General features: G+C 47.9%; 1 protein-coding gene across 1 annotated transcript; it reads left to right on the forward strand.

Annotated features, from left to right (window-relative positions):
- NEURL3 (neuralized E3 ubiquitin protein ligase 3) lies at positions 1-26,357 on the forward strand. Its single transcript, XM_069619085.1, has 4 exons — positions 1-113; positions 22,729-23,226; positions 23,805-23,885; positions 24,882-26,357. Exons 1-4 carry the CDS (start codon positions 5-7, stop codon positions 25,115-25,117), a joined length of 924 nt encoding a protein of 307 aa, XP_069475186.1. The 5' UTR covers positions 1-4; the 3' UTR covers positions 25,118-26,357.
- The last annotated feature ends 1,432 nt before the right edge of the window (positions 26,358-27,789 follow it).

Consider the following 27,789-nt stretch of genomic DNA (forward strand, 5'->3'; position numbering starts at 1 on the left):
GCATATGAAGTGTTTTCCTGCGCGCCTGCTGTCATACCAGGGAGAACTAGAAGCACGAGCGCCTGCAGCGCCAGAAGACAGCATGGGGGAGTGCCTCAGCTCAGCGGTGCTAGGTAAGTGCCCGGATGAGTGCTTCGAAGCCCTTTCCGGCTGCGGTTGGAAGGTGTGTGCGTGCGTGTGTGCGTGTTACTGGCACCTGTAGTCACGGCTGACTGGGCATAACGCGCGATCACCCCCTTTTAGCGTATAATCTCCCCCATTTGCCCCACTGAGCAGGCACAGTACACTGTTGGGAAGTTGAGTAAGCTGCCTACCAGCACTTAGGCGCAGGCTGATTGCCTGGGAGTCTAGGCGCTTGTCAGCTGCTCTGCTGCACCATTCACGTGACGTTACTGGCACTTTCAAGCAGGGCTGTTGCATTCCAAAAGGGAAAGTGCTCAGCTGCTTTACTCCGACAGTAGTGACACATCTGAGCTCGGATGAGAAAAGTGACTATGACCAATGCTCCAGATAAGTCAGAGTATTTTACTCCCTATTTTTTAAAGTTGGGAGTAAAAATGATTTTTTAGAGAGTAAAAGCGTAGGTCGCATTCCCAGTGTGAGTATTTCAAAAGCAAGTAAAATATTTGTATAAGTAAGTAAAAGTATGTTTCATGTGGAACACGGAAATGTGTTTGTATTCAATATCAGGCAGTAATAATAGTTGCTTCTTGTGGCACTAAGTGTACTACTGGTGCTCACATATTTACAGAACTTTGTGGGTGAAAGCCGGGGCACAAGGTCCTATGTGCTGATTTCCTATTTTCTGTTGGTAGTATTTTTACTCCCTATTTTTATTTTTTGGGAGTATTTACATATTTTTAGGGAGTAAAAGTGTCTGATACACCCCTTATCTGTAGGACTGACTAGGGCCTCATTACAAACCTGGCGGTCTGGAAATAAGGGTGCCGGTAGCAACACACCCTTTCTGGATCGTCAGACTACGAGAATGCCAGCAGGGGTCGGTGCTCCCAGTAGGTCTGACCTGCTGGGAGCACCTGCCCCTGCAAGTATGGTTTACAAGGAACCCCGGCACCGTGCTTCCATGTCCCCATTCTTCCACAGTTTCCCCCGCCTGACGTCCGGGGCCGCCGGGACTTGTATGTCGCGGTGGCACCGGGATCTCAGGTGGCAGAACAGTGTTACAAGGTCGGCGGCAACCACCGACCTTGTAATGAAACCCACTGACAGTGTTTGTAATTACTTATTTCTTTTATTTTTAATATATATTTTATTGGAATTTGATAATGGGCCAGCTTACAACTTAGATTTTTTCACGGCACAAGGCATGTCCCTTGTGCACGGGTGCCCACCAAGTTGTGGGTAAGGGATAGGTGACGGGTGCAGGGTAGTACAATCAAACAATCAAAGTGCAAATCAAGTAGGTGCGACCCCATTGGAGCAGGATAGGTAACAGAAAAAGACAATTAACATAGGTTAAAAAGTGTACCAAAGTTAAGTGGACGGGATGCCTCCGAGGGGCAAGGAGCGTTAGGGGCACAATAGAACGCAGCTGTTAAATCAAGTAGCAGGTACGCAGGGTCGTCAAGGGACTGTGCCTCTGGTTTGAATCCTGGCCTCTTAAGGTCCTGCGAACGCCATGCAGAAAAGTTTTTTTTTAAGTTCCTTTTGAATGTGTGGTCATTTGTTTCAGCATTTATGGGCCATGGCGGCATTAGATTTGCTTCCTGCCCTCTGCGTTTTAAATGTAGGAAGCTTCAGGGTCAAGGATGGCTCTTTGCTTCCCTTATTATTTACACTACCCTTTGTCAAGCATAGGATTTTTAACCAATGCTGAGCCTGAAGGGGAGTCAGTGTAGAGTCTCGAGGGGAGGTAATGCAGGATCTCTTGTGCAGAGACCAAGGATCTGTCTGGAGCCAGTGTAGAGCCTTAAGGACAGGTGATGTGGGATCTCTTCTGCTGAGTCCAAGGATCTATCTGGAGTCAGTGTAGAGCCTTGAGGGCAGGTGATGCAGGATCTCTTGTGCTGAGTCCAAGGATCTTTCTGGAGTCAGTGTAGAGCCTTAAGGGCTGGTGATGTAGGATCTCTTGTTCAGAGACCAAGGATCCATCTGCAGTCAATGTAGAGCCTTGAGGGCAGGTGATGAGAGATCTCTTGTGCTGAGTCCAAGGATCTATCTGGAGTCAGTGTAGAGCCTTGAGGGCAGGTGATGCAGGATCTCTTGTGCTGAGTCCAAGGATCTATCTGGAGTCAGTGTAGAGCCTTAATGGCTGGTGATGTAGGATCTCTTGTTCAGAAACCAAGGATCCATCTGCAGTCAGTGTAGAGCCTTGAGGGCAGGTGATGAGAGATCTCTCGTGCTGAGCCCACGGATCTGTTTGAAGAACGTGAAGAGCCTTAAGGGCTGGCGATGTGGGATCTCTCATGCGGAGCCCAAGGATCCGTCTGGCGGCACGATTCTGTAAAAGTCTGAGTTGGTGGTTTTGCAATTTCGTCAGGCCAAGTAGACAGAATTGCAACGGTCAGGGTTGGATAAAACCAGTTTGCTAATCATCTCAACCTTTTGAGCAATCTCAGGATAGGGCATGATCTTGCGAAGAAGATGGAGTTTGAAGCAGGATTTCTGGGTGTCCTTCTGTAACTGGGGTGCAAGCAACGAATGCTTGTCCAGAATAATTCCCAGGTGTGTTAGCAAATCCACATGCATTGGTGGGTTCCCTAGAGAATCCGGCCCAGTAAATGGGAGAGTGTAAGGTTTGGGGATACCAAACCTTAAGACCTCTGTTTTTGAGGATCTCAGGCAGAGGTTGTTAACCATTCGGGGAATGCACTCAAGCATTAAGCAACAGTGGCTTGGTGATTGTCCTTATTGTCTAGGTTAAACACAATCTGAACATCATCAGCATACAGTTGGAATCTGGGAGAGTATTGGCTAAGGAGGGTAGCCAGTGGTTTATTGTATGCATTAAACAACCAGTGAGAGAGGATAGACCCCTGGGGGACCACTGCCAAGAGGGTGGCAATATCAGATTGGAAGTCTCCTACTCTAACCTGGGTTGTGCCGCCTGAGAGGAAGTTACTCAGCCATTTGGGAATGGGGAAGGGGGTGTTTATGGATGGCCATAGTGGAATTAAGTCTAGTTTTGATTGCACAGTGTTGTAATCTAGCAGGATGAGTATCAATGATGTGTTGGTGCCCAAGATATTGGGGGCCTCTCCCCTCTTGAAGACAAGGACCATGTCTAGTCTTCTGTAGGGTCTAAACCATGATTGATTATGGTGGACAAGCTCTGACGATCCGCCGTATTCAGTTAGTTGTGTGGTGAAGATTTCTGTCTGGATTCTGGTCAAGAATGGAGTGTTGCAGGTTGGGCGGTATTTGTTATGGTCGTGGAAGTGAAGTGGAGCCCCAGTGGCCCTATGAAAGGAGGTTTTTTTTTGGTGACGCGAAGCAGATGTTACGAACTAGTATGGTATGGTAATGTTTATTTGTAAGCGCCTATACACAAGGCAAGTATTTCAAAGAGCTCAAGGAGGGAGGGAGGGAACACAGAGAGATACAACAGTCGTTCAGAGCCCTTGAAATTCTGAAACGGTAATAGTCTGCACAGGCAGAGTACGTGCATATAATACAATTAGCAGTGGAGATAACAGCAAATAGGCCTGACGACGATTATGCGGTTTTCCCAAGTGTGTTAAGGCGCCACCATGCAGGGAGTGAAGACAAGGGGAACATACAGACGATCTTCAGGCATGGTCATTCGGATCGCGTAAGTGCACAGACGGTCACAGGGGAGGGAGAGGGTGGGGGGACAATTCCTGGGGGAGAAGAGGAGGGTTCCAAGTGCACCCAGTCGGTGGGGCCTGGGGTAAGTGCAGAGAGATGTCCCTCTCTTGGGTCATTGCTTAAGTGCAGTGAGGGTGAGGCGAGTGCAGGGCCCGGTGGTGAGTGCGAGAGGACTGGTGGGGGAGTCTCTGAGGTAGTGAAAGTCTCAGGGAGGCTGGACTACTTGGAGTGGGGCTGTGCCAGACTGGCCAGCAGGGTTTCTTTGCTTTTAGTGACACAGTACTGGCACTTCTTACTGGGTCTAACCTATGTTTGAGTAGACAGTGCTTGCATTTCTCATACATGGGAACATATGTTCATCTCAGCTGGGATGCTATATTTTCAATGCGAGTCTCAATAGTTCTCAGCAGGGGGGCAGCAATTCTCAGCAGGGCTTCTGCTTTTTCAGTGCGACAGTACCGGCACTTCCCATGCAGGAGTCCATATTTCCCGCAGGAATGCTGCCTGAACTTCTCAGCACGACTGCTATACTTGTAACCGAACAGTGCTGCCACTTCCCCGCAGCACGGCTGATGTACTTTTAATGGGACGGATCCCGTTCGAATTTGTTTTATCGATATTGTTTCCAAACAGGCCAATTTTGCTAAAAACCCCGCTTCCTGGGTCCGTCTCTGTTGCTGTGGTGAAACACTCTTTGTGGGCTTATTCTGGGCCGCACCCTTCTGTTATGGAGGGGCAGTCCACAACCCCGTAGGTGTCTCGACCGCTTTTCCTCAGCCAACTCCCTTGTCTCACGCAGAGTACATTCCTGGGACCCGTGGCCATGTTCCATAGCGTCCCGTGGCTCTGCAACCTGCGTCCCCTTACCTCTGACTCCCCTCAACCTCCCCCACCCCCACCCACCACCAACCATCCCATACTGCCGGCTCGCTCCTAACCTCGATTGTCCTGCTTCGGGCCTGCAGACCCATTTATGCGAATTCACGCATGCGCTACTTCGCGACAGACCGCCGTTTGGGAGTGGCGGCCTATCAGGAAAATAATTGTGCTGCAAGTGGGTGAAACCATAATGGAATATTGTAAGAGCTACACGGTAGTGCTGTTATTTTATTCTTTAAATAAGAAAATATCAGCACATCTCCGAATGCACTTCAGTACGCCAGGTCTTGCCATTTCTTACAAATTTCAGTAGCCCTACACGTCTAGTTAGTTACTTTACCTACTCCCCCACAAAAAATGCCCTCGGCCCTTCATAAAGGTAAAAACAAATGACAGTTTTTATTGTTAAGGGGTGCATTTCACCGGTACACCCCTTTTTGGCGCCGCCGATTTGGCGCTGGTCGGTTTGGCGCGACCTTTTGGCGCAGCGGCCAGTTCGGCGTGCCCATTTCGACGTAGAAGCCTTTCTGGCGCCGCCGATTTGGCGCGAGGGACGTTTGGGCGTGGCTGACATTGCAGCCACGTCCAAACTCCCTCACGCCAAATTTAAAAGTATAATTATTTTCAAATGCAGCACGTTGACAGGAACTGTGCCTGACAACTTGTTGTATTTGAAAATAATTTGGGGTCAAGGGTCTCCTGCTCCGTCAGAAGCTGCATCTAAAATTAAAATCGGGGCAGACAGGGGAAAGAGTGTATAGAATAACCCGCATTTGAGTTTTGAATTTTCGCTTGTCCTAAAAGCCCTGGCCTGGGTCATCCCCGATTGTCAACGGAATAATATTTGCTGCTTCCAAAAGAGATGCATATTTGTTTGTTTTATTTGTATGGCGCTCCAAACCCAGAGGTAGAAGGGCGCTTAAGAATTTGGTTACAGCGTTGAGAAGTATCTTTGTGTTGCATACTTCGTACAAGTTTATAATATATACATATATATACAGTGATCAATAAACAGAGCATATGCAGTACGTACAATATACAATTTTCAGTATAAATACAGTGTCTAAGCCAGTTACCGCACGGGTCTGGTGTTAATGGCGTTATTCTTTGTTTAGCAGCCAGCTGATGACCTGCTTCCTAAAGATCTGGAAGGATTCGACAGTTTTGATGTTAAGCGGTAGGGAGTTCCAGAGTTGGGGGGCAAGCACTGTGAAGCTTACCCCTCCAGCTCTTTTTAGATGGAACCTGGGCACTAATAAGCAAAGAGTGTTGGAGGATCTGGTGGCAGGTTTCAGGGTGAATTTATTGGCTAGATATGGTGGTGCTAGGTGATTGAGGGATTTGTACGTGAGGCAGATGGTTTTAGATACATTTTTTGGCATATGGATAGCCATTTGCAGGCTTTCCTAGTAGCGGAGATATGCTCTTGTTTGGGAATGTTGAGGGCTGCGCGCAAGGCATTATTTTGTATTACCTGCAGCTTGTTGAGTACGGATTGATTAGCACCTAGGTACAGGCTGTTACAGTAATCCAGTTTGGATTGTATTAGGGCCCTGGCAAGGGTGAGGCAGCTGTTGGGTGATAGGAAAGGTCTTCTGACCCTAATGAGCTTGCCGGTATAGGCAGCGGCAGAGGCGGTCATATTGGTGTGTTTGCTAAGGTTGGTGTTGGCATCTAGATAGAAACCAAGGGTTTTTACGCTTTTGGCTATGGGGATGGCATGGCCATCGATGGTGATGTTGTTATAGCTAGGGTCAAGTTTAGTTAGAGTGTTGGGGGAGCCGACGATTAGGAGCTCTGTCTTCTCATCATTCAGGCAAAGACCATGGGAGGCCATCCATGCCTGAATGATGGAAAATATTTTGTTGATCCGGGCAGAGTCTGCTTGGTAATTCACTGGCCAAAAGGCCTTCGAACCCGTGCCAGTATCTTCCAATTCCAAAGGGGTATCTGGCACGGGTTCGAAGGCCTTTTGCACTGACACAGAGGATTTGAGCTATGTGAGTGCCATGAGTGCTATGGGGTGGGGGGGCTGAGGGCTGTAACGGGCAGATGGGGTCGAAGTGTCAGATTGACTGGTACAAATGAGGAATACGGCCCAGTACCGGTGGAACTGGCCTGAGGGTCATCAAGGTCAGGCACCGACTGAAAGCCCGGAGGAGACGCGGGGGGGAGGGGGCAGAACTGATCTGACAGAGAGTAACTGAGGATCAAACCTGTCCGAGAAGTGCTTATGCCTGGCACTGGCATTGGGGCACCGAGACCCAGATACTGTCAGAGGGTATCCGGGGAATGGCTCTGTGCCCAGCCGAGCAATGCCCCCCTGCCAAGAGCACCACAATGTGTTAATGTCAAAGGCAGTAGGAGCGCCTGACAAGCATGGCGTTCCCAAGGGTCAAGGGTTTCTTTTGTGCATTCAGTGCAAACAAGTAGAATGATTTTTTCGGCACCTACTTGAGGTGATAAGAGAACTGTCACCGCGTCCCACTTTCCGGTACTTTAAGTTTACCTTTGAATATCGTGGTGAAGGAACCCAACACTACAACTCCCACAATGTAGCATTATGAGGAAATCTGTGCTTAGCAATGCGTGCATTTTGGGGCATGCAGTTCACTAGCGACATCGGTAGTGTGTGAGGCAGAGGGCATTCATCGAAATGTGGTCCTTTGGGTACTGCTTAACTGAATGGTGCAATGTCATCCCTTGACACACAGTGAAGATTTGGGAGGGTGGGACCGTGGGGGGATCTTAACTAAGGGAAGCGATCCTCTTGAGTCATCTGCATGGAGGGAGGCTATTTGATTGATTGGGGGGGTTATGGAATTATGGAGGCATATTTAATAAGTGAGATAGACTGCATTTCGGTCAAGTAGACCCATGAGCTTTTCTGCAATGCGCGAACCATTGTTCGCAGAGGACAGCTAAGCAGAGGGCACTCTGACTGCATTTCACTTTTATGCGGGCGCTGTTGTAGCCCAGTGGTTGTGACACCAGTAAGAAGTGGGGTATAATGCATTCTGTGACATTTAGTCCTGTCTTGGCATACCTACTGAGTGAAGCAGAGTGCCTTCTTCAACAGTATGTCATGTTTTTGGATAACTACGCCTAAACTGACATACCTTGGCATGTGAGAGGAGTATCTGGGCATGGAGGGCTGTATCTAACATATAAGGCTGTATTTGCACCTGACGGCTTCAAATGGTACACAAGCCTGAATAGGCTGAATGCAGATTAGTGAATTTGGCAGCACCTGGGAAAGCGATGCTGCACCTGTTGCACGATAGCAGTACCTCCCCATCCGAGTCTGCACCTAGCCCATGATGGTAACACTTGAATATATGCGGCTAGGGACTAGGCACACTGTTGCTCCATTTAGGCAAAGAAGACCGCACGTGATATCAAATAAAGCCAGTTGTGTCGGTTGTTGTTTACTTTGACTGCTACAGAAACAGCTGACACGGCCATATAAAGCAAGCAGCTGGATTTGAACAGGAGAACAACTGAACGCCATCAGGATTGCACAGACACCAACCAAGTGCCACCAGCCACGTGACGCGTACCCCAGAGTGGGAGACTGACTCTGTGGAAGTTTTTGGATGGAATCCTAGATTGTGTTTTTCATGGACAGTACACTTCATTCATGCACGGGCAGGAATGCAAGGTGAACCTGCCAAAGGCTGGGCCTCAGTCCGTACTAAATGCGGCATCTGTGGCGCCAAAAGATCCTTGCAGTGAAACGTCCCAGTGCCGAACTGGGCGCGCCAAAATGGGCGCGCCCAAATGTCCCCTGCGCCGAAGTTGTCACGGCGAATCGGCCCGCGCCGAACTGGCCGCGCCAAATCGTCCTGCTCCGCATTTCACCATTGATAAATGCCATATTTGGTGCAATGCTGCCACCCAGAGGTCAACTGTGCAACGTGAAACACGGATTTGCTACTAGCTGGTGTTGCCCGGGCTACAAAGTAATCAAACTTTTTAGTATGGTTTTCCACTGCTGTCCATTCTACCTCTTTATGCTGAGTATCAGACGACTATTGATATTGATATTTTATTTGTATCACGCTTATACACATGTGTTTCAGAGCGTGAATCCAAAAGCGGATTGTCTCTTGAGTGGCATGATGATTGGATTAGAGCTTTTTTGTCACTGGTGTTGTGTACTTCTTGAGTGTCCATAAGACTGACTTCCCAGAGCCTCTTGTTTCAATTTTCCCAGATTACTCGTACTCAGGTTTGGTGCATTTGTAGCTTTTATTCTGGATGTGTTAAGCACGTTTTTAGCTTTTGTTATGATATTTCGTTAAGCAAAATAGCTAGGGTCGTTTGTTCAGCAACGCAAGCATCAGTTCTAATTTCATCCAGCAGGGGCGCTACTTAAGCAACTTTCAACCACACCATTAGATTCCTTGTGAAAGGTTACCCCTGTTAGGCCCTTTTGGAGTCCTTTAGACCGTTCCCCCTCCATTTCTGTAGCAGACAAACAGACAGACACATGTTTAAAAATATATAAGATTTACTGCAAGGAACGTTTGTTTGCAGTGTATCGCAAATGAACGTTTTCTACATCCCAATACTGGCTATGAAGGGTGAGGACCATGCAAATGGTCCTCTTCTTTAATAAAATCTCCTCGCTTGTGTGAGTGGCGAGTAGCTTTTGACAGCTCTGGACAGCCTTCTGGTGATCATCCTAACACCCGTGACAGTAACACGAGCCCTACATGCTGCAGCACGGCTCATGAAAGAACTCCACAGATCCGACCACATTACCGCGACCTTCGTGGAACTGCACTGGCTACTGCTGCACGCCCTTATCACCTTCAAATCCTGCAGCCTCATCTACAAGGCCATCACGCTCAAGTCCACAAGCCACCTCGCTGACAAACTCAGCATCTACGGAAGCCTATGATCCACCACAAGTAAGGACAGGTGCAGACTTCAACTCTGCTGGTGCTAGAAGGAAAGAACACGAAGACAGGCCTTCACTGTGTTTGCCCACAGTCCCTAGAACCTTCTCCCTGTCAACGTGAGACTCGTCCTCTCGCTTCTACATTCCCGGAAGGAGCTCAAAACCCTCTTCTTCAAGGAAGGGCTCCTCCCCAACACCTAGGTCCACACACACTCCCCACCCAACCTGAGACCGGGTGATCCTCAGCCCCAGTTTCCTCCCTTAGTTGCTTGTAGAGCCCTTGTTACTGATATGCCAGGCCTCTGCCTGCCCCGTTTTTTAGGTCTCCACTTGGGGGTGGATAGCTCATGGGCAGCACGCTTGTCTTGGAAGCAAAACAACACAGAGCAACACAGGTTTGAATCCTGTTCCCACGCATAGGGACTGGTCTCCAGTATTAAGTTTGTTATAAAAGATTAAACATTAATTCATGTATCTCTGCTTCCCTCACTTTGTCCTTCCTCCTATCACTTGTAAAGCACTCCATTGATCATGAAGCTAAGTCCACGCTCAATAAATAACCAGACAATAATAATATATTTAGACCACCAGAACTTCAGGACTACAAAGATTCGAAAGCTGCCTTCTGGACAGGGAACCTTACTTATTTTATGGTGAAGGAGGTCACAAAGGTTGCTTGATGTTGTATCGTCTGAAGGTAAAGAAGTCCTGCTGCCGAGGAAAGAGGGTCAGGAGATGTAAAGCAGCTGCCAGGGGGCTAGCGAAGACCTTTCTTCAAGAAGGCTTGGGAGCACGCCATCGCTAGCCTTCTGCTCCACTCCATCACAGGAGAGGTCTCCCGGCACTGCTATAGGAATGCTGCTTGAGTATCCGTGTGATGAGATCTCTTGGCAATGGATGATAGGAGCAACACGTTTGTAGTCATGGTGTTTTTGCCCTGACCTGGCGGCCCTTATGCACCTGCTGCCAGGCCAGAAAGGGATCAATGTAACCCCTCCCCCACCCACCATACCAGATGGAGAGGAAGAGGGCATTTGAAGAACTGCGAGAAGCAAGATGTTAACATGACATACAGGGGATGGACTACCACCTGATTTCCTATACCACACTGATTACACCTCTCAATGACCACAGGACACCCGGTTATGCTTACAACTCTATTAACAGAACCAATAACGTACTGCCTGTTGTCCTTCATGCACATCCTAAACCTTACCGCTTTAAGGCCTCCTTGCCGAGAGGATTAGGTGAATGCTGGGCTTGAGCGATCCTCCTGGCTACCAAATGGAAGTTCTAGAATGAGCGCAGCCATCAAATGAGCCCAGACATCGTGACTTGTCGCATGTCATGTGATAGTCCATCCAGCCCTGCCTCGTTCCTTGCATTTTGGTTCCTTTAGCTCTGCATGTATAATGGGAAAACATGCCAACGCAAAGTGTCACAGGTTCGAATTCCAGTCCGGTGCTTAGAGTATAAAGCGCAGCCAGGCCCAGGGGCATACGGGCGCATAAGTTAGATCTGGTTACAGTTACAATTGAAAGCAGTCAATATGGGTTACGTTACGTTGCAGAAACAGGTGGGTACAAACATAGTCAAGCAAATGCATATATACATGGTCACGTATAAGTACATTAATTACAAAATGTGCCAGTGACAGTCACTCATGCTAGTATCAGGCGGTTAGGATGTCATAGCGTCCATGTTGAGAAGCCAACACTTCGTGTTGTGTTTAAATAGGTTAAATGAAGGTTCTGCTCGCAAAGACGCAGGGATTGTGTTCCATAATTTAGAGGCTTGTACGGGGAAGCTAGCACCACCCGAGTTATGGAGTTTAAATCTCGGTATGGACATAGTGTTAGCTTGTGCTGCTCTAAGGGGTCTTGAAGAAGTGTGAGGTGTAAGTTGGTTGGTGAGGTAGGCTGGTGCAAGGTTGGCCCTGGCTTTATGTGTAAGGGCCAGAGTTTTAAGGAATATTCTGTGCTTGACTGGGAGCCAACGTAGTTTGCGTCTGGTCTCCGAGATGTGCATCTTTTTGGGGATGTTGAGGGCAGCCCTGATGGCATTATTTTGAATTACTTGCAGTTTATTGATATTTTATAGCTAGTGCCTAAGTAAAGGGCATTACAATAGTCTATCTTGGATAGGACTAATGCTCTAGCAAGAGTAATGCAATTGGGTGAGGAGATGAACGGTCTACATGCAGTGATCAGCTTACAGGTGTAAGCGGCTGATGATGCTACTGCGTTAGTTTGTTTGGAAAGGGATAGTGTGGCATCGATGTAGACACCAAGGGTTTTGGTGTTATTAGACACGGGGATGAGATTGCCGTCTATGGTGAAGGATTTAAATGCGGGATTGAGATTTTTGAGTTTGGCGTGAGTGCCAAGGATGATCAACTCGTTTTTTTCGTCATTGAGACAAAGTCCATGATGTGCCATCCATGCTTGAATTACTGAGTAGATTTCATTCAGGGTTTTGCTGTCTGTTTCATAGTGCCCCGAGATAGGAATGAGTATCTGGGTGTCGTCCGCGTAATTGGTATACGTGACACCCAGATAGTCAAGGATATCAAAGAGGGGCTTTGTGAATACATTATAGAGTGTCGGGGACACGCAAGAGCCTTGCGGTACTCCACAGGGTACTGGTGAGGGTTCAGCTGAATCAGTGGGAGAGAAGACCCTCATGGTTCTATTCGCCAAGAAGGAGCTGATCCAAGCCGTGGCAGCGTCTGAGAAGTGTGCTGCGGTTTTCAAATGGTGACAGAGTGTTTGATGGTTGACCAAGTCAAAAGCTGCTGACAGGTCAAGCAATAAGAGGAGTGCACGTTTGCCATTGTCTTTCAGGATTTGGATATGGGTAGTGAGATCTATTAGTGCAGTTTCCGTACCATGTCTTGGTCGGAAACCTGACTGCCTAAGTCCAAGGAGATTGTTTGATTCTAAGTAGGCCTGTATTTGTAAATAGGCAGCTCTGTCTAGTATTTTTAATAGGAAAGGTACAGTTGTTATCGGTCTATAGTTGGATGGGTTGACTGGATCGAGAGTAGGTTTTTTAAGGAGTGGGATGACCCACGCGTCTTTTAGGTTATCAGGTACTACTCCAGTTTTGAAGGAAGCATTGATGAGGTTGGTTATGAATGGTGCCAGATCGTGATATAAAAGCTCAGTTCAAATACCAGAATACAAAGAAAACAAATCACTATTTTGTCGCTAAAGCATAGGACTCTACGATTAAGAGTTCTCCAATCCACTGACATTGACTTGGTATACCCGTTGCATAGATACATTGGGAGTACATTCAGTGCCTTTGGAAGAATTCACATCTGATCTTTCAGTGTCTATGATTCTTCAATAGAAAAATCCGTTGAGCAAACTGGTTATGACGTGTTCCTATCCCAGACAGAAAGCTGCGGGTTAGCGAGCATGGGGGATGAAGGTCTGGAGCTGTCCCTGGGATGCAAGGGCGAGTGAGGGAACAGACCTCATGTCTGGTTTAGCTGTGGGGTTTCTAAAACACATCCTCGGCCCGGTGGGCTGTTGTTGAGCTTGCAACGGCCAATAACAAGGTTCAGGAATTTAGATAGGGATTGACATGATCCTCAGGCTGATCGCATACAAAACTGCTGGCTGGTCCATGAGGGTGTGGATCCACCCAGGGCATGAAAGGGAACTCCTGCAATATTGGTGGACTCGCGATGAACCGAGACAATGAGGTGCTTAACATTTTTGGGTACATCAATGTTCTGGGACACCTGGGCCGAGAGGGATTGTCTGATTGACAGATTTCAAATATTTCATTCTGCTGCATCAAGAACCGGAGGGTGCCTTGAAAAGGCTCTAATCCTTGTAATAGTGGACAGGTTCGGAATCCATGATGCCAGGGCTGCTCTTGGTATGTCTGATATTTAGTCAGTAAGACTTAAATTGCCTCTGCTTCCTTATTATGGAAGCAGTTCGTGGAATATTAGTATCTGTTCCATTGCTACGTTTCAAAATGGCTGCTTTTTGGAATGAGCTGAGAGGCCAATTGGTGAATCTGGGGGAGAAAAATCCAACCAATGTTAGGAGGAGACCACGATGCCTACTGCCTGGATGTGTACCTGTTTGTTTTATTGTGGGGCAATACCCCTATAAATCCAGCCAAAGAAAAAAAGCAATACTTGTGGTTAGGAAGAGGTCACACGTACGAATGCATTTAACATGTCTCTGGTGCACAGCAGGTAATGGATGATCGATTTTCGGGGGATATTGGAGTTTCCGTAGTTTGGCTCGTCAGGACGCGGGGCTCCCTTTGTCACTGAGGTACTTATTCAGGTAGAGACACAGCAAATTGGACAACCGCGTCTCTAACAAAGCATTTTCCACTAATGATGCCGTAATTCATTTGGATGCGTCATTGGTGGTGAATATGGAAGGGGGTGGTGCGGGGGGAGCAATGGAACGCTGTGGCGGGAAGCAGGGCATGGTTGGCGTCCATAAACAAGGACAGTAAGTGGGCAACAGAGGGTCCAGATACACAGACCGCAAAGGGGAGCAAATGGGGAGGGACCTGGGGCACAGATGAGGGGGAGAGGGGACACCAAGCATGAGGTAGGTGTGGGGCAGAGGATTGCCTGTGCCCGACAGGTTGTAGGGTAGGGAGGATGAAGGATAGTGCAGTAAGGAAAAGGGTCACAAAGGTCTCACATGTGTTTCATTTTCACACAGCAGTCGGGGGCCAAGGTTCAAGGCTCCCAGTTTGGAAGCATTGGGTTGGGCCTCTCCGAAATGATCCCAAACCAATTATCATTCTCTTGTGTTCATCTGTATGCGTGTAGGGTATGGTATTCTATGTTTATTTTATGTTACTCACTTAAACATTTAACCCCTTAACTGCTGGGATATTATGCGTTCCTTTGTATATAGGATGAACATACGCACCCTTAGCACAGGTCTTTCGCTGTTATCACTTAATATAATTCGGTGCATTCACAGCTGATAAGATAGCTCAGCGGGTTGAATGCTCACTGCTGCGATCTGTGTGTGATCTGCAGGTTGCAGGTTTGAATCCCGGCAAGGCTGACTCAGCCTTTCATCCTTCCGAGGTTGATAAATAAGTACCAACTCCAGTTGGGTGATATTGTATGTATGTATGTTCTATATAAATAACAAATCATTGTCATTTCACTGAAGTACGGAAAGGGGCCGTGTTTAAGAAAGGTATCTCACGGCACAGAGTGTAATTTGTTCTCTCATCGCCCTTAGCTGGTGGTTTATGTAACACCAATAACTGTCCAGATCTTTCGTAAGCAGGGAGGGGCCAATTGACATTGGCGGGTGCTTTCCATTCATAGGTCTGCTAGCGGGGCCTTGGCTATTTTTCATGTTACGTCATCTTGCATTTGTATAGCAGCTCCAGTTTATGGCTTTGAAGCGCTTTGCCTGTCAGAGAGGCAAAGGAGGAGTATGATAGAACATTCAGTAGTGGTAAAGACAAGCAACGTCAGGCAGATAGTTGGGATGAGGGCGAGGGATAGATAAGATGCACAGGGAGGCATGAGAAGGACATGTTAAAGGAGCTATGTGTACAACTAGACCAAATGTATTGTGGGATTCGACCGTATTCTATGGGGTGCATCGCCAAGAGAAGAGATAGCTGGAGAGGAGGTGTTCTCAGCACAAAGGGAGGGGGGGCATGTCTGGAAATGACTTGCTGCATGGTGAACCTGGGCATGTTGAAGCCATGCCCAAGAAAATACATGCAGCAAAGCTCTAACACTTACTTCCTTAGGACCCCAACAACATTTGGCAGGGGCTGTATGTCAGAAATTGGAATTCACCAAGTTTGCAAAGGCTCAGTGAAAAGCGAGCCAAAAAAACATCACATTTTCCTCATTTATGTCATTGTTACCAAAACCCTAGGCATGTGCGCAAAGTGCTTATGGCTAGACTTTGAGCCTCCCACAGTGTCATGGTGAGCCAATGAATGTACAAAACTATGCCCAGGAAAACACAGCATGCAAAGCCCCTCTTCTTACGCCCCTAGGCATCAAACACCCCCGAATGACCATATTCTATATATGGGAAAGCTGGAAGGAAAATATGAGTACATTAAACTGAGGACTGGATTTCGACCATGGCTTCCTTCGGAGCAGAAGCCCATTCCTGCCTTCCTGGAGGTTCCTGAGTCCGGCTAGGGCCTTTAAGGTAATGGTCAGTGCCGATCCCAGGCCCCCACTGCCCTGTGTAAGATTTTTGGCTGCGCCCCCACACCCTTCTCTCCTGCATGCGCACAGTAGGCACAGAATAAAATGCCATGCCACATGGTGTGTGGAAAAACAGCCCTATTCCCACAACTGTGACCCTGGCCCCTGTCCCTCGGTCCTCCCCCTTCTACCTCTTTCTCATTCAAAAACCTTGGCTGCACAATGGACTCTAACCTAACCCTGATCCACCACATTAACAATGTATCCATAGCCTGCCACTTCCACCTCAAGCTACTGAGACGCATCTTCCCTTATCTCACCTACCCCCATAGACTGACAGCAATTATGTCCATTGTCATCGACTTGACTATGCAAACTCCCTATACCTGGGGTGCACCTGCCTACTGACTGAACAAACACCTACCCCCATAGACTGACAGCAATTATGTCCATTGTCATCGACTTGACTATGCAAACTCCCTATACCTGGGGTGCACCTGCCTACTGACTGAACAAACTCCTACCCCCATAGACTGACAGCAATTATGTCCATTGTCATCGACTTGACTATGCAAACTCCCTATACCTGGGGTGCACCTGCCTACTGACTGAACAAACTCCTACCCCCATAGACTGACAGCAATTATGTCCATTGTCATCGACTTGACTATGCAAACTCCCTATACCTGGGGTGCACCTGCCTACTAACTGAACAAACTCCTACCCCCATAGACTGACAGCAATTATGTCCATTGTCATCGACTTGACTATGCAAACTCCCTATACCTGGGGTGCACCTGCCTACTAACTGAACAAACTCCTATTCCCATAGACTGACATCAATTATGTCCATTGTCATCGACTTGACTATGCAAACTCTCTATACCTGGGGTGCACCTGCCTACTAACTGAACAAACTCCTACCCCCATAGACTGACAGCAATTATGTCCATTGTCATCGACTTGACTATGCAAACTCCCTATACCTGGGGTGCACCTGCCTACTAACTGAACAAACTCCAAAGAGTCCAGAACTCCGCAGCCAGGCTCCTCCTTGCTCTTGGGCAAAGGGACCACATTACACCTGCACTCTGCACACTACACTGGCTCCAGATTGGGCGACAAACCACCTTCAAAATCCTGTGCATTACTCACCAAGCCGTGCACAACACCGGCCCCAAATACCTGCCAGGACTCTGCCAGGATCAACGGGTCCACTTTCTCAACCCTGGCACCAACAATCTGGAACTCTCTGCCCCCCCCTCATTCGACACATGCAAAACTACACAGCATTACGAAAAGCACTCAAGATCTGGCCCTTCCCCTAAATCGTACTTAAGAACCCATCTGACTTTGACCCCCTGCGAAACCATGCCCCCAGCCAACTAGCCATGGTTAGGGAAAGGCCAAAAACCCTCTACTAACAACAAGTAAGAATGTCCAGGACAAGGACCCTGGGCCCTGTAGCACTTAACTGTGCATGGCTCTGTAACACACTTTTAGAAGATTGGCAATGTACTACGCTCTGTATATTGGTGATGCTATGTTCAGCTAAGCTCATGGTGTGGGTGGGGAGTGCAGCTATTGCTGCACTCTGGTGGAATCCCAACACTCTTGTTGCCTGAATGCCTTGGGCCTGCTCTCTTCTGGCCAAGCAATGTAAACTGGTATTCCACTACACTGCCAAGGTCTGAATCTGGGGGGTATCTTTACAATGTTGATGGTGTGTGGGGTTCAAATCTGGGTGCATTTTCAACTACTGTGTGTCTCAAATATGGATGCATTCTCCCACTGCTGTCTGTTTCAGATCTAAGTGCACTTTTTCCACTACTGTGTGTTTCAGATCCAGGTACAGATCCAGGTGCATTTTCCACTGCTGTGTGGTTAAAATCTAGGTGCACTCTTCTGATGCTGTGTTCTCAAATTTGGGTGCATTTTCTACAGCTGTGTGCTCAGTCTGGATGCATTCTTCACTGCTGCGTGTCTCAAATCTGGGTGCATCCCCCCACTGCTGGGTGTCTCAAATCTAGGTGCATTTCTACTACAGAGTGTCTCGAATGTTGGTGCATTCTCCCTCTGCTGTTTGTCACTGGCTGTTTGTACACTGGCTGAGCGTGCCACTTGGTCTAGAACTGGATATCGCCTGATTGAGTGGATTGACCTAGTTTCGCTCTCTTACCTGACCGTGCCAGTGAGCCCAGGACAACCTTTCACTTAATTGAGTTGAGTAGCCAATTCTCACATCCTGCTTGACAGTGCTAGTCAGAGGAAACGGCATCTCGCCTGAGTAGGGTAGCCTAATATTGCAGTTCATCTAACTGTGCAAGTTTGCCTAAAACTGCATTTCACCTAATGAGTGTATTGCAGAGAGAGCTGAGTTCATACTAGACCTAGAAGTTTCTGACGCACCTGATGCCTATAAAGGGGAGCATGGTAAATTTGGTTGGCACAGGAAGGCAATCAGGGAGAGGAAGGCCTTTTCCATCCTCAAAGATACTTGTACATAACTCCCACTGCCCTGACTCTCCACTCAGCACCTACAACTCTAGAATGCAGCTATCCTCCGTGATCAATTCGGTCCAGCTGCACACATAATTATATATCACCTGGCTCACCTCAACACCCTTCACAATGCAGCTATCCCCCACGATCAATTCGGCCCAGCTGCACACATAATTATATATCACCTTGCTCACCTCAACAACCTTCACAATGCAGCTATCCCCCATGATCAATTCGGCCTAGCTGCACACATAATTATATATCACTTGCCTCACCTCAACAACCTTCACAATGCAGCTATCCCACACGATCAATTCGGTCCAGCTGCACACATAATTATATATCACCTTGCTCACCTCAACAACCTTCACAATGCAGCTATCCCCCATGATCAATTCGGCCTAGCTGCACACATAATGTCACATACCAGAATAACCTCTGCTGGAATGTAGCTACCCCCATGACAATTCGGCCCATCTGCACACATGCTACCTGTATCACATACCATGGACACTACTTCTAGCACTAGAATGCAGCAATCCACCATGTAAATTTGGCCTAGCTGCACACATAGGGCCTCATTACGAGGAGGGCAGTAAGGGGTTAACAGCGTCGGTAAAGGTGCCAGAGCCGTTAACCCCGTACCGCTCCATTACGAGGTCCGCTCGCGGGACCTGCTCAGGACGCCTGGTTTCACCAGACGTCCTTAGCGGGTCTCCCGAGCGGCCCAGCATGCTAACAACTGGCCCTTCATTAACAGGCCCGTTGTTAGCATGCTCCCCATTCCCATTGAGCCCCATGGGGGCTCAAATGGGTATGGGGATGGACCGGGTCCAGGTTCCCTGAATAGGGAAATACCGGGCCCTCCAAGGTCGGAATGGCCCGGTATTCCCCCATTCAGGGAACCCGGACCCGGGTTTGGGGGTAGCCATGCCCTTATTAAGGGCATGGCTACCTCCAAACTCGCAATGAGGCCCATAATGTCACATACCAGCACAACCTCTGCTAGAATGAAGCTGTCCCCATGACAATTCGGTCCAGTTGCACACAGCTACCTGTATCACATACCATGCGCACTACTTTTAGCACTAGAATGCAGCTATCCACCATAACAATCCGCTCTAGCGGCACGCATACAGAGTGTCCACAGGCACTATTTACTGCTCTGACTGTCTCCACTGACCTGGACTCCGGTCCCCGAGGGCGTTCAACCTACAGCGCATTGAGACCATACCAATGGTGAAAGGCGCTATACAAATGCCCATTAACATAACAATAGCACAAACCATGCTTGATCTATCATGGATGCACAGAAAACAAGTCATGCCACAGTTAGAAATGGCTAGCTACCCCAAAATGCCAGTCGAGCCAAGTAATAACACATACAATACTTGTTTCTGGGCACCTATGATAAGTCAAGCATAGTTTATGTTATTGCTTGGCTAGATTGGCATTGGATAGTTTCACTTTTTTAATTTTTAAATGATCTAACTTCTTTCCCAGTCCCAGTGCATGCGATCCGACTTCAGCCAGGGCCGGTTTGAGGTATGGTGGCTGCGGTGTGGTGCACCTTTTATGGCTTGCGCCCCTGTGCGGGCGCGCTGCTCGATCACACCTGGTAATGGTTATGTAGGTGTGTGAGGCCGGAATCCTCTTATGCTGAGGCTGGGCGCTTATGGGTGGTAATTTATATAACCTAGCCTTTGACTAGCCTTCTCACCCTGGGCTGCAGTTATTTTGTACTGTTAAAAGAAGGCATCATGCGAATGTTAGATCAGGTGTTTAGGGGGTTGCTTCCTGGCGTCTTGTGACTTGTAAAGCAATACATTTACAGCTATAAACACAGAGAGCCCATTGTAACCTGGCAGAGCCTTATCAGCCACGGGGTTCCCAGACAAGACTCTGCACCTACAGATAACACCAGTTTCAGGAAGCGATAAGACGTTATACAGCGAATAATAACAGCAGTGAAAGCGATAAGGCAGTATCCAACGAACGGATGCCCTATAGCACCAGTTACCGGAAGCAATTAGCTGCTATCCACCAACAGGGCAATGTTGCCAGTGAAGGGAAACCAACACCAATGACAGAGAGCAATTCGGTGCACCTGTCTGAAAACAACACTAGTGGTCAAAAGAGGGCATGAAGGCAGCTACTGAGCAACAAGATCACTCGCTGGGCCATATTGACATAATAATAATAATAAATAATAATAATAATTTGGCATTTATATAGCGCTACGAACCCTTGGGTATCTGAGCGCTGCTTATTAATACCCACGGTGTGTGGTGCTCATTTATCGACCTCGGAAGGATGAAAGGCTGAGTTTGGCCCAGCTGGGATTCGAAGCTGCGTTAGCAAGCTCTGTACGGGTGTCAAAGTGAGCGCTCTACTCGCTGTGCCGCTTGACATGTTGTGCAATGATGCAAAGGACAAGAAGGAACTGCTCTACCATAAAGCTCCAGTGACAGGAACTAACATCTTATTCACCCGTGGGACAATAAGGGTGGTGGCAGACATTGACAAGTCCCTATTCACTAACCGGGCAGTAACACCATTTACAGGAAGTGAAAAGGGAGCATTAACATTGAAGTGGACTGAAAAGGTTCTATCTACTTGCCGGGCAATGCCCCCAAGGGGGGCAAGAAAGAAGTGACTTATCGGCTTAGCAGGCAGGTACATACACCTGGCAGCACTCGGGGTATGTATACACAAACATATATAAAGACTAGCTTTAGTCTTCTTAGGTAGTTGCGGGTAGGTCTGGGTGGGCGGATCATCCAGAGACTCTTCGTGTAAGATCTACCAGCTCTCCCACCTTCTCAGTCTGATGCCAAGTGTCACCTCTGGACTCGCTGCCTGCTCCACCAATGCCACCATTCTACATTCCCTCTGCAGGCAAGATACTGCACTGGGGTCATATCCACCTGCAGGGTAATAGCACCAGCTACAGGTGACACATATGTGCTTGCGCATAGGGGGGGCATGCTCCTGGGAGACCTGCACACCTCCCAGATAATAACATTGCTTTAAGGAAACAATACAACGACCTTCACCTGTTCTACCCTAACATCAATGCCAGTAACAATAAGTGCATATTTGCATACTGTGCGATATCGCTGCCACATATTGTGCAAATGCAGTAGATATCCAATTTCCTTGTGCTATATGAAGTCAGTCCTGCAGTGTCACTGTATTTGCCTGTTATAGTGTCATGTTAGGCTAGTAGTTCTGATGGCTCAGTATCTTTATGCATCTCGGCACTGACACCTCAGTAGCTTCTTTCACGGGCAATGGGCCTCATTACAAGTTTGGTGGTAATTTGGTGGCAATTTGGCCTAACTACTGCCAAAATCGTTTATCGTAACCGCCACTTGGTCCCATGGGGTTACCACAGGATTACAAGTGATGGGAGGGCTGTGTAATTCCCCATTTTTGGGGTCCATAGAATTCAGTGGATTTTGGCAGAATTACTGCGAGCGGTAATTCCACTGCAATAACTCCACTGATTTTGCTGGAAAAAAGTGGAGGATTTACCCCCAGCATGATGTTGGAGATTCCTCCTCTTTTCCCCCAAACTCAGAATTCGGCGGTGCAGTAAAAACAGCATGGAATTTTGTTACCAACCAAAAATGTGGCAGTAATGGAATTGCCATCAGTTTTTTACTGCACTGCCGATCTTATAATGAGGCCCTATGCATGTTCAGCTCGCGGTCCTTTAATCAGCCAATGAGAAAGCATTTAATGACCCATCTCCTTTGTTTTCTCTACTACTTCTGGGAGTTCAGCACAATAAGCAGGGGCCTGCAACCTTTGGATCACTAGATGGTTTGGACTACAACACCCATCAGCCCCACCGAGCATATTCAATGGTAAGGGATTATGGGTTAGTACTCCAAACCATCTGGAGACCTCCTCATCAACCTGAAATATCATGGCAAACTATGCTAGTTGGCAAGACCTCACTGATTCTCACGTGGAAGCATCTCACTCTCACATTAGCACGAAGAGGTATAAAGTATGACGTATTCACTGCATTGACCTTTGCAGGAAGGTTAGCAAGGTGCTGGTTGTTCCCTTCTCAGAACCGTACACCTGGGAAGGGGTTCCGCAGGACACATCCATCCTTTCTGCCTAACCTGGGGATGCGCCTGCCCTACCTTTTTTGTAACCCTTCCTTCTTCTGGGGTGGATGCTGCTCTGTATTGCCTGGCTGGTATATTCTGCCTTGACAGTCTTGGGGATTTGTGTTTGTGTAAAGGCAGGACGACATCCTACTGAAGATTATTAAACACGAAAGCCTCTACATCAATGACATGCATAGGAAGCAGTATCAATGTAGGAGGTCACTGCTGTCCTCACAGGCCAGTGTTATTGCACAGTTGGGTCTTCTTTCTGGGGTGGGCAATGTTAACTGTGGCCGTTGTTGTAGTGATATTGTTTTCACACTCAGCCATCTTTTTTCCAGATGATGACCTATACATTCAGGAGACTGCCTGCCCTCTCTCCTTTCACCCCTATGTCAAGGGCAAGTGGATCGAGCTGGATGAGTCCCTATGCCAGGCTCAGAGGTGCTCTACCTGGCATGACGGCTTAGTCTTCACCAACAGGCCACTGCGGGTGCACGAGATGCTGTCGTTGAGGGTCACCCAGACGGAGGAGCGTTGGGAAGGTTCATTGAGGGTGGGCCTCACCTCCTTGGACCCTGCTTGCATTGACCCAGAGGCTTTGCCACCCGTCCTGTGCCCGGATCTCAGCAGCCTCTGTGGGTTCTGGGCTGCATTACTGCCTGACAGATGCGGGGCGAAAGGGACGCTGGTCCGGATTTGGTTCGACCGAAGTGGAACGGTCAGATGCAGAATCAACTTGGAGCCTTCGATGGTGCTAATGAAAGGCATACCAGCCCGCTGCCGCCTGTGGGCGGTTGTGGATGTTTATGGCAGTGCCAAGGCTGTGCATTTGCTGGGTATGGACACCTTTGTGTGTGTGTGTGTGTTTGTGTGTGTGTCTTATATGTGACAGCTGCATCCTACCTTGTGGGCCTCCATACACTTCCTCGACATGTTACCTCATCCACTTTTTACCAAACCCCCCCCCCCCCCCGAGTTCACCCCATCCTGTTGCACTGCATGCAACGAGAACCTCTTCTGATACAATGCCCTTCCGTCCCTTCCTATGATCTGCCAGCCACTGCCCTGCAATCCTCTTCCTAACACTTTTAAGACTGTTCTCTATGCTTTAAAGATTCCCTTGCTCTTCCTTCCCATTGCGCCCCATCATCCCCTTCTTCGCAAGTGCCCCTACCCATCAGCCCATCATCCTCTTTCTGCTCAGTAACCCTCCATTCTCTGACCATAGTGCAAATTCAATCTATGGTATTTGCCCCTCCGCCCTCCTCTTACCCCCTATCCCATGTCCTGTCATACTTTCCCCTGTGTTCTGTTCGTCCATCACCTCTGTCATTTTATGACTTGCTCCCCTATGTCCTGACATACTCTTCCTTTCCTCCCTTTTGGTCTCTAATGTTGTATGTGTCTCTCCTAGGTCAATCCCATCGAGCCTGGCTCCCTCAGAAGGAGGTCTCTGGTTCCAGCTCTCTGGGCCCAACAGCTCCAACGTCCACAGGTTGGTTTCTCACTATTGTTGTCCTCACATTAATGGTTTCTGTTGGTAGGTGGCAGCCCAATCTGGCTGAAGGCCACAGTTCTGCCATGTCAACATTTCAGGAGCCCTGACTGAAGTGCCTAACCTTGGAAAGAGTTAGCCAGGTCTAGGAAGAGCCACTGCGAAACTGAACAGAAGCCTCAGGGAGGTTATTTCAGGCCCTTAACTCAGTGTAGCAGTCAACGTGTATTTTCCTGGGCCTAGGTTAGCTCTGTCACCCTCCTTCACCAAAGCAGGGGTAGTTAGAAGCAATCAAACATAGCCACAGGAAGTTCAAATACAGGGCCTGGAGATTCAACCACAGCCATGGTTGGACAATAACAGCCAGGGATGACCATACACAGGCACTGGGAACCAAACACAGCCACGGATGACCAACCATAGTCAACGGAGGACCAATCAGAGCCAACAGAGTGCAAACATATGCACTGGTACCAAAACAACCACACGAAGATCAAAGGCTGCCTCTGAAGGATGAGTTGTATACGAATTGTTCGAGTCACAATTGCTCGAATGACAATTGACCTTTTCACAACTGACTGAATTTTGAAAGTCAATTGTGACATTTATGCGGGGGGAAACCCCCTGCAACCCCCCATCCAACGCAAAACCCCGCACCAAAACCCTATATATATATATATATATATATATATATATATATATATATATATATATATATATATATATATGGTTAATTGTGAAAAGGTGGTTGAAATCTAGCTCATGGCATACTACGAAAAATTCATTTGGTGCGAGTGAGAACAGTGCTAGGGCATTTTTGGGTTAAGCGCTCTTATCTTAGAATGGAGTGAGAGGGTATCATCTAAGAATAGAATCAGTAGGCCTTCATCATGGGGATTCTTGAATTTAGCCACTCTGTATTCAGATAGAGGGGATATCAGGCTATGCAAATGCATGCTCCCGTCATTGAATAATGGTGTGTTTCTGTCTCCTCAGTGCCTGCTTATCGCCAGATATACCCAGAAGATCAGCCGGGGGACTGTGTGGTGTGCCTCTCTTCCAAGGTGCAAGCAGTAATATCACCCTGTGGCCATGCCTGCCTCTGTGACAGCTGTGTCCAGAGGTTACTCCAGGATTCTGCCAAATGCCCGATGTGCCGGCAGGAGATACAGGATGTTATGAGGCACTTGCCTTGCGACAGTGGGACTGCAGGAAGCCAGGGCCCCAGCTGACAATGGCCTGGCATTCAGGGCCCTAGATGACAACTGCTGGTATGCTGTGCCCTCACGGAGAATGAGGAAAGTCAAAACTCCAATTGAGAATGGCCTGGAAGTAAGCCCGCCATTTCAGAACGGCGTGGAAGCAAATAGATATGGCCTGAAGGTCAAGAACCAAGTTAAGAAGAATGCTGGAACTGTGGGAGGCTAGGGGGTTGTACAGCCACAGGGTTTGCTTCAGTAAGAAGAGAGGCATTTGGGAGGCCAGTCCGGTAGGCAATGACTTTTTCAGGAACATTGATTTGAAATGTGGCGCCCATTTATTAATCTGCCAGGAGACAATGGGTCAAAACACCACTTGAAGTTGGAAGGGAAATTGATCTCCAGTCTTGGAAGAATAGGCTTTCCTTTAAAGACTTGAATACTGGCAGATAGAAATTTCGAATCTAGCATCATTTCAAATGACTTCAATGAAATTCAGAAACAGGGAAAGTGAGTTTGAAATGTGGTGAAGATATGTAGAGTAATTTGACGGACACCAATGTGAGGACACACCGAGTTGCTATTTCTTTGCCTGCCTATTTGTGTTTTCCTCCTCTGTGGCTATATAGCACATCTGGGTGTGATGGGTGAGGCAGTGTGGGGGAGAGGCAGCAAAAAGGCATTCACAGAACGAGACTAATTTGTGCCTTTTTTAAACATGGGCCAGAAGTGCTGTATATAGTGCTGTATATAGTACACACGGGCCACAAAGGCATATCAATTTCCGGGGTCCTTAGCAGATTTGCAGGAAATATGTGCATAGCAATAGGGCGGGTGTTGGAGTGGGAGGCTGTGGAGACATGAAAAGGGGACAAATGACAACAAATGGTATCTTAAATATACTATTAGTAGTACTTATTTGCATCAGGTGTGGAGGGGGTGGAGAGTTATGGAGGGGTGTGTCAGAACAGGGGTGGAGGATGCACTGGATAGCAACCAAGTCTTGAATACCTCCACTGGCGAGGGCGCCTTGATGTCAAGCATATGAGTAATCCAGCGGGGAATCTGGGGGGGACATCACAGGGGGCCAACGGGCAGAGGTGTCGTTGAGGGCCCGAGAGCAGACAGCCCGAGTAGGAGGGTAAAGTGAGTATTTTCATTGAGGAATAGAGTTGGGCATGAAGAATTGGATGCTGATTAACTTTGTATGTAAACTTATTCGTTTTGTTACTTTTATTGAAAATCCTATTAAATGTTTTTAAAAAGAAAAGAATGGAATTATTTGTGTTGGACGGTGTGGATCATTAGTGAGTGCAAGGCCTGAATAGGTCAAGACTGAAGCATGACCCATGTGTGCCTGGCCTCACTGGTCGACCATCAATGTGATCAATCACAAGGTTACAGAGCCCCACAGGGCACATGAATAGCACTGAGAAGTGACCATGTGGCAATGAACACCTTAGAGTTTTCCCATACGCAGATTGGTATCGGACCCAGCCTCCATTTTGATTTTGATGAGGGCTTCCTCATGTGTTTAGTGTTGCATTGCGCAATTGGGCGATGAGTTGGAAATACATTTATGTTTTTCCATGAATGAGTAGTTGGAAGCTTCCATCTCTCTGGCCTATGGTTCAGGGGGTAGGTGAATGTTCAATGTTCAACTCCCGTGCATTAGGTTGAGAAGTGGGCTGAAGGTTATTATAGCTCGACTTAAATGAGAAGAGGAGGAGGTTCCAACTATTTAACTAATCAGTCAGGGAGTGAGATGAAGGTTCTGGCTCACCCTTGAAGGTGGAATAGGAACATTGCTTTACATCCTTTGGTGATGTAGGTAGGGGAAGTTCTATTCCCACTCTTGGGCGAGGGAGCAAAGGACAGACTGTATGCCACCCTTGCAAGGGCAAAGAGGTAAAGATTCAATTTTGTCGATCGATTAAGGAGGGAGGTGAATTTTCTATACCCCCGGGACAAGGAGGTAGGCAAATGCTTTGTTTTACCCGTGGGTGCTTGGTGGCATAGTTATAAGGAGGTTCAAGCTAAAGGGAAAGGGAGTAGAAGCTAATATGCCCTAATAGAGGAAGGAGTGGAGATACTGTGCACACCGTTGCAGGCAGAGGTGGAATGATCCATCTCACCCTCGCATGACAGAGTGATTGGAAAGCTCTGTCGCATCATGAATTGGTTAACAGCCCTAAGCGTTGAAGTCACATGGCTGACTGCTTCCAGGAAACCACGTCGCACATGATAATCTGGCAACTGGGTTGGACTGGTGGGCATTGCCAGTCACCTGATGCTCCACCTGCAGGGTATCTATCCTTGGAGTGTTGTGCCAAGCACTGCCAATATCAGGGCATCCATTGGAGTGTCCCTTTCCCTGTGCCTCCTTTGGCTAGCATGTCGTCCCTGGATGTAGGTTGGACAGTTCCTTGGGTTACTGGGGTTAACTGCATATAGGGATTCCTAAATTTCATTTTGGTACAGCAGCATCCAGAGCGCCTCCTATCACCTTCCCACCAATTATAGGCATCTAGGTTTATGGGCTGCCCACGGACCTGCCAAAATAATCATTCCTTGAAACCAACAGGCCGGTACCCCCTAATAGCTGCTCTACATGGAGGTCATTCAATGATTAGCATCGTAGGCTCTGGAAGACTATTTAGTACAATGGGCCTCATTACGAGGAAGGCGGGAAAGAGTTAACGGCG

The sequence above is a fragment of the Ambystoma mexicanum genome, chromosome 10, assembly GCF_040938575.1.
Source record: "Ambystoma mexicanum isolate Mex_15411 chromosome 10, UKY_AmexF1_1, whole genome shotgun sequence".
NCBI lineage: Eukaryota > Metazoa > Chordata > Amphibia > Caudata > Ambystomatidae > Ambystoma > Ambystoma mexicanum.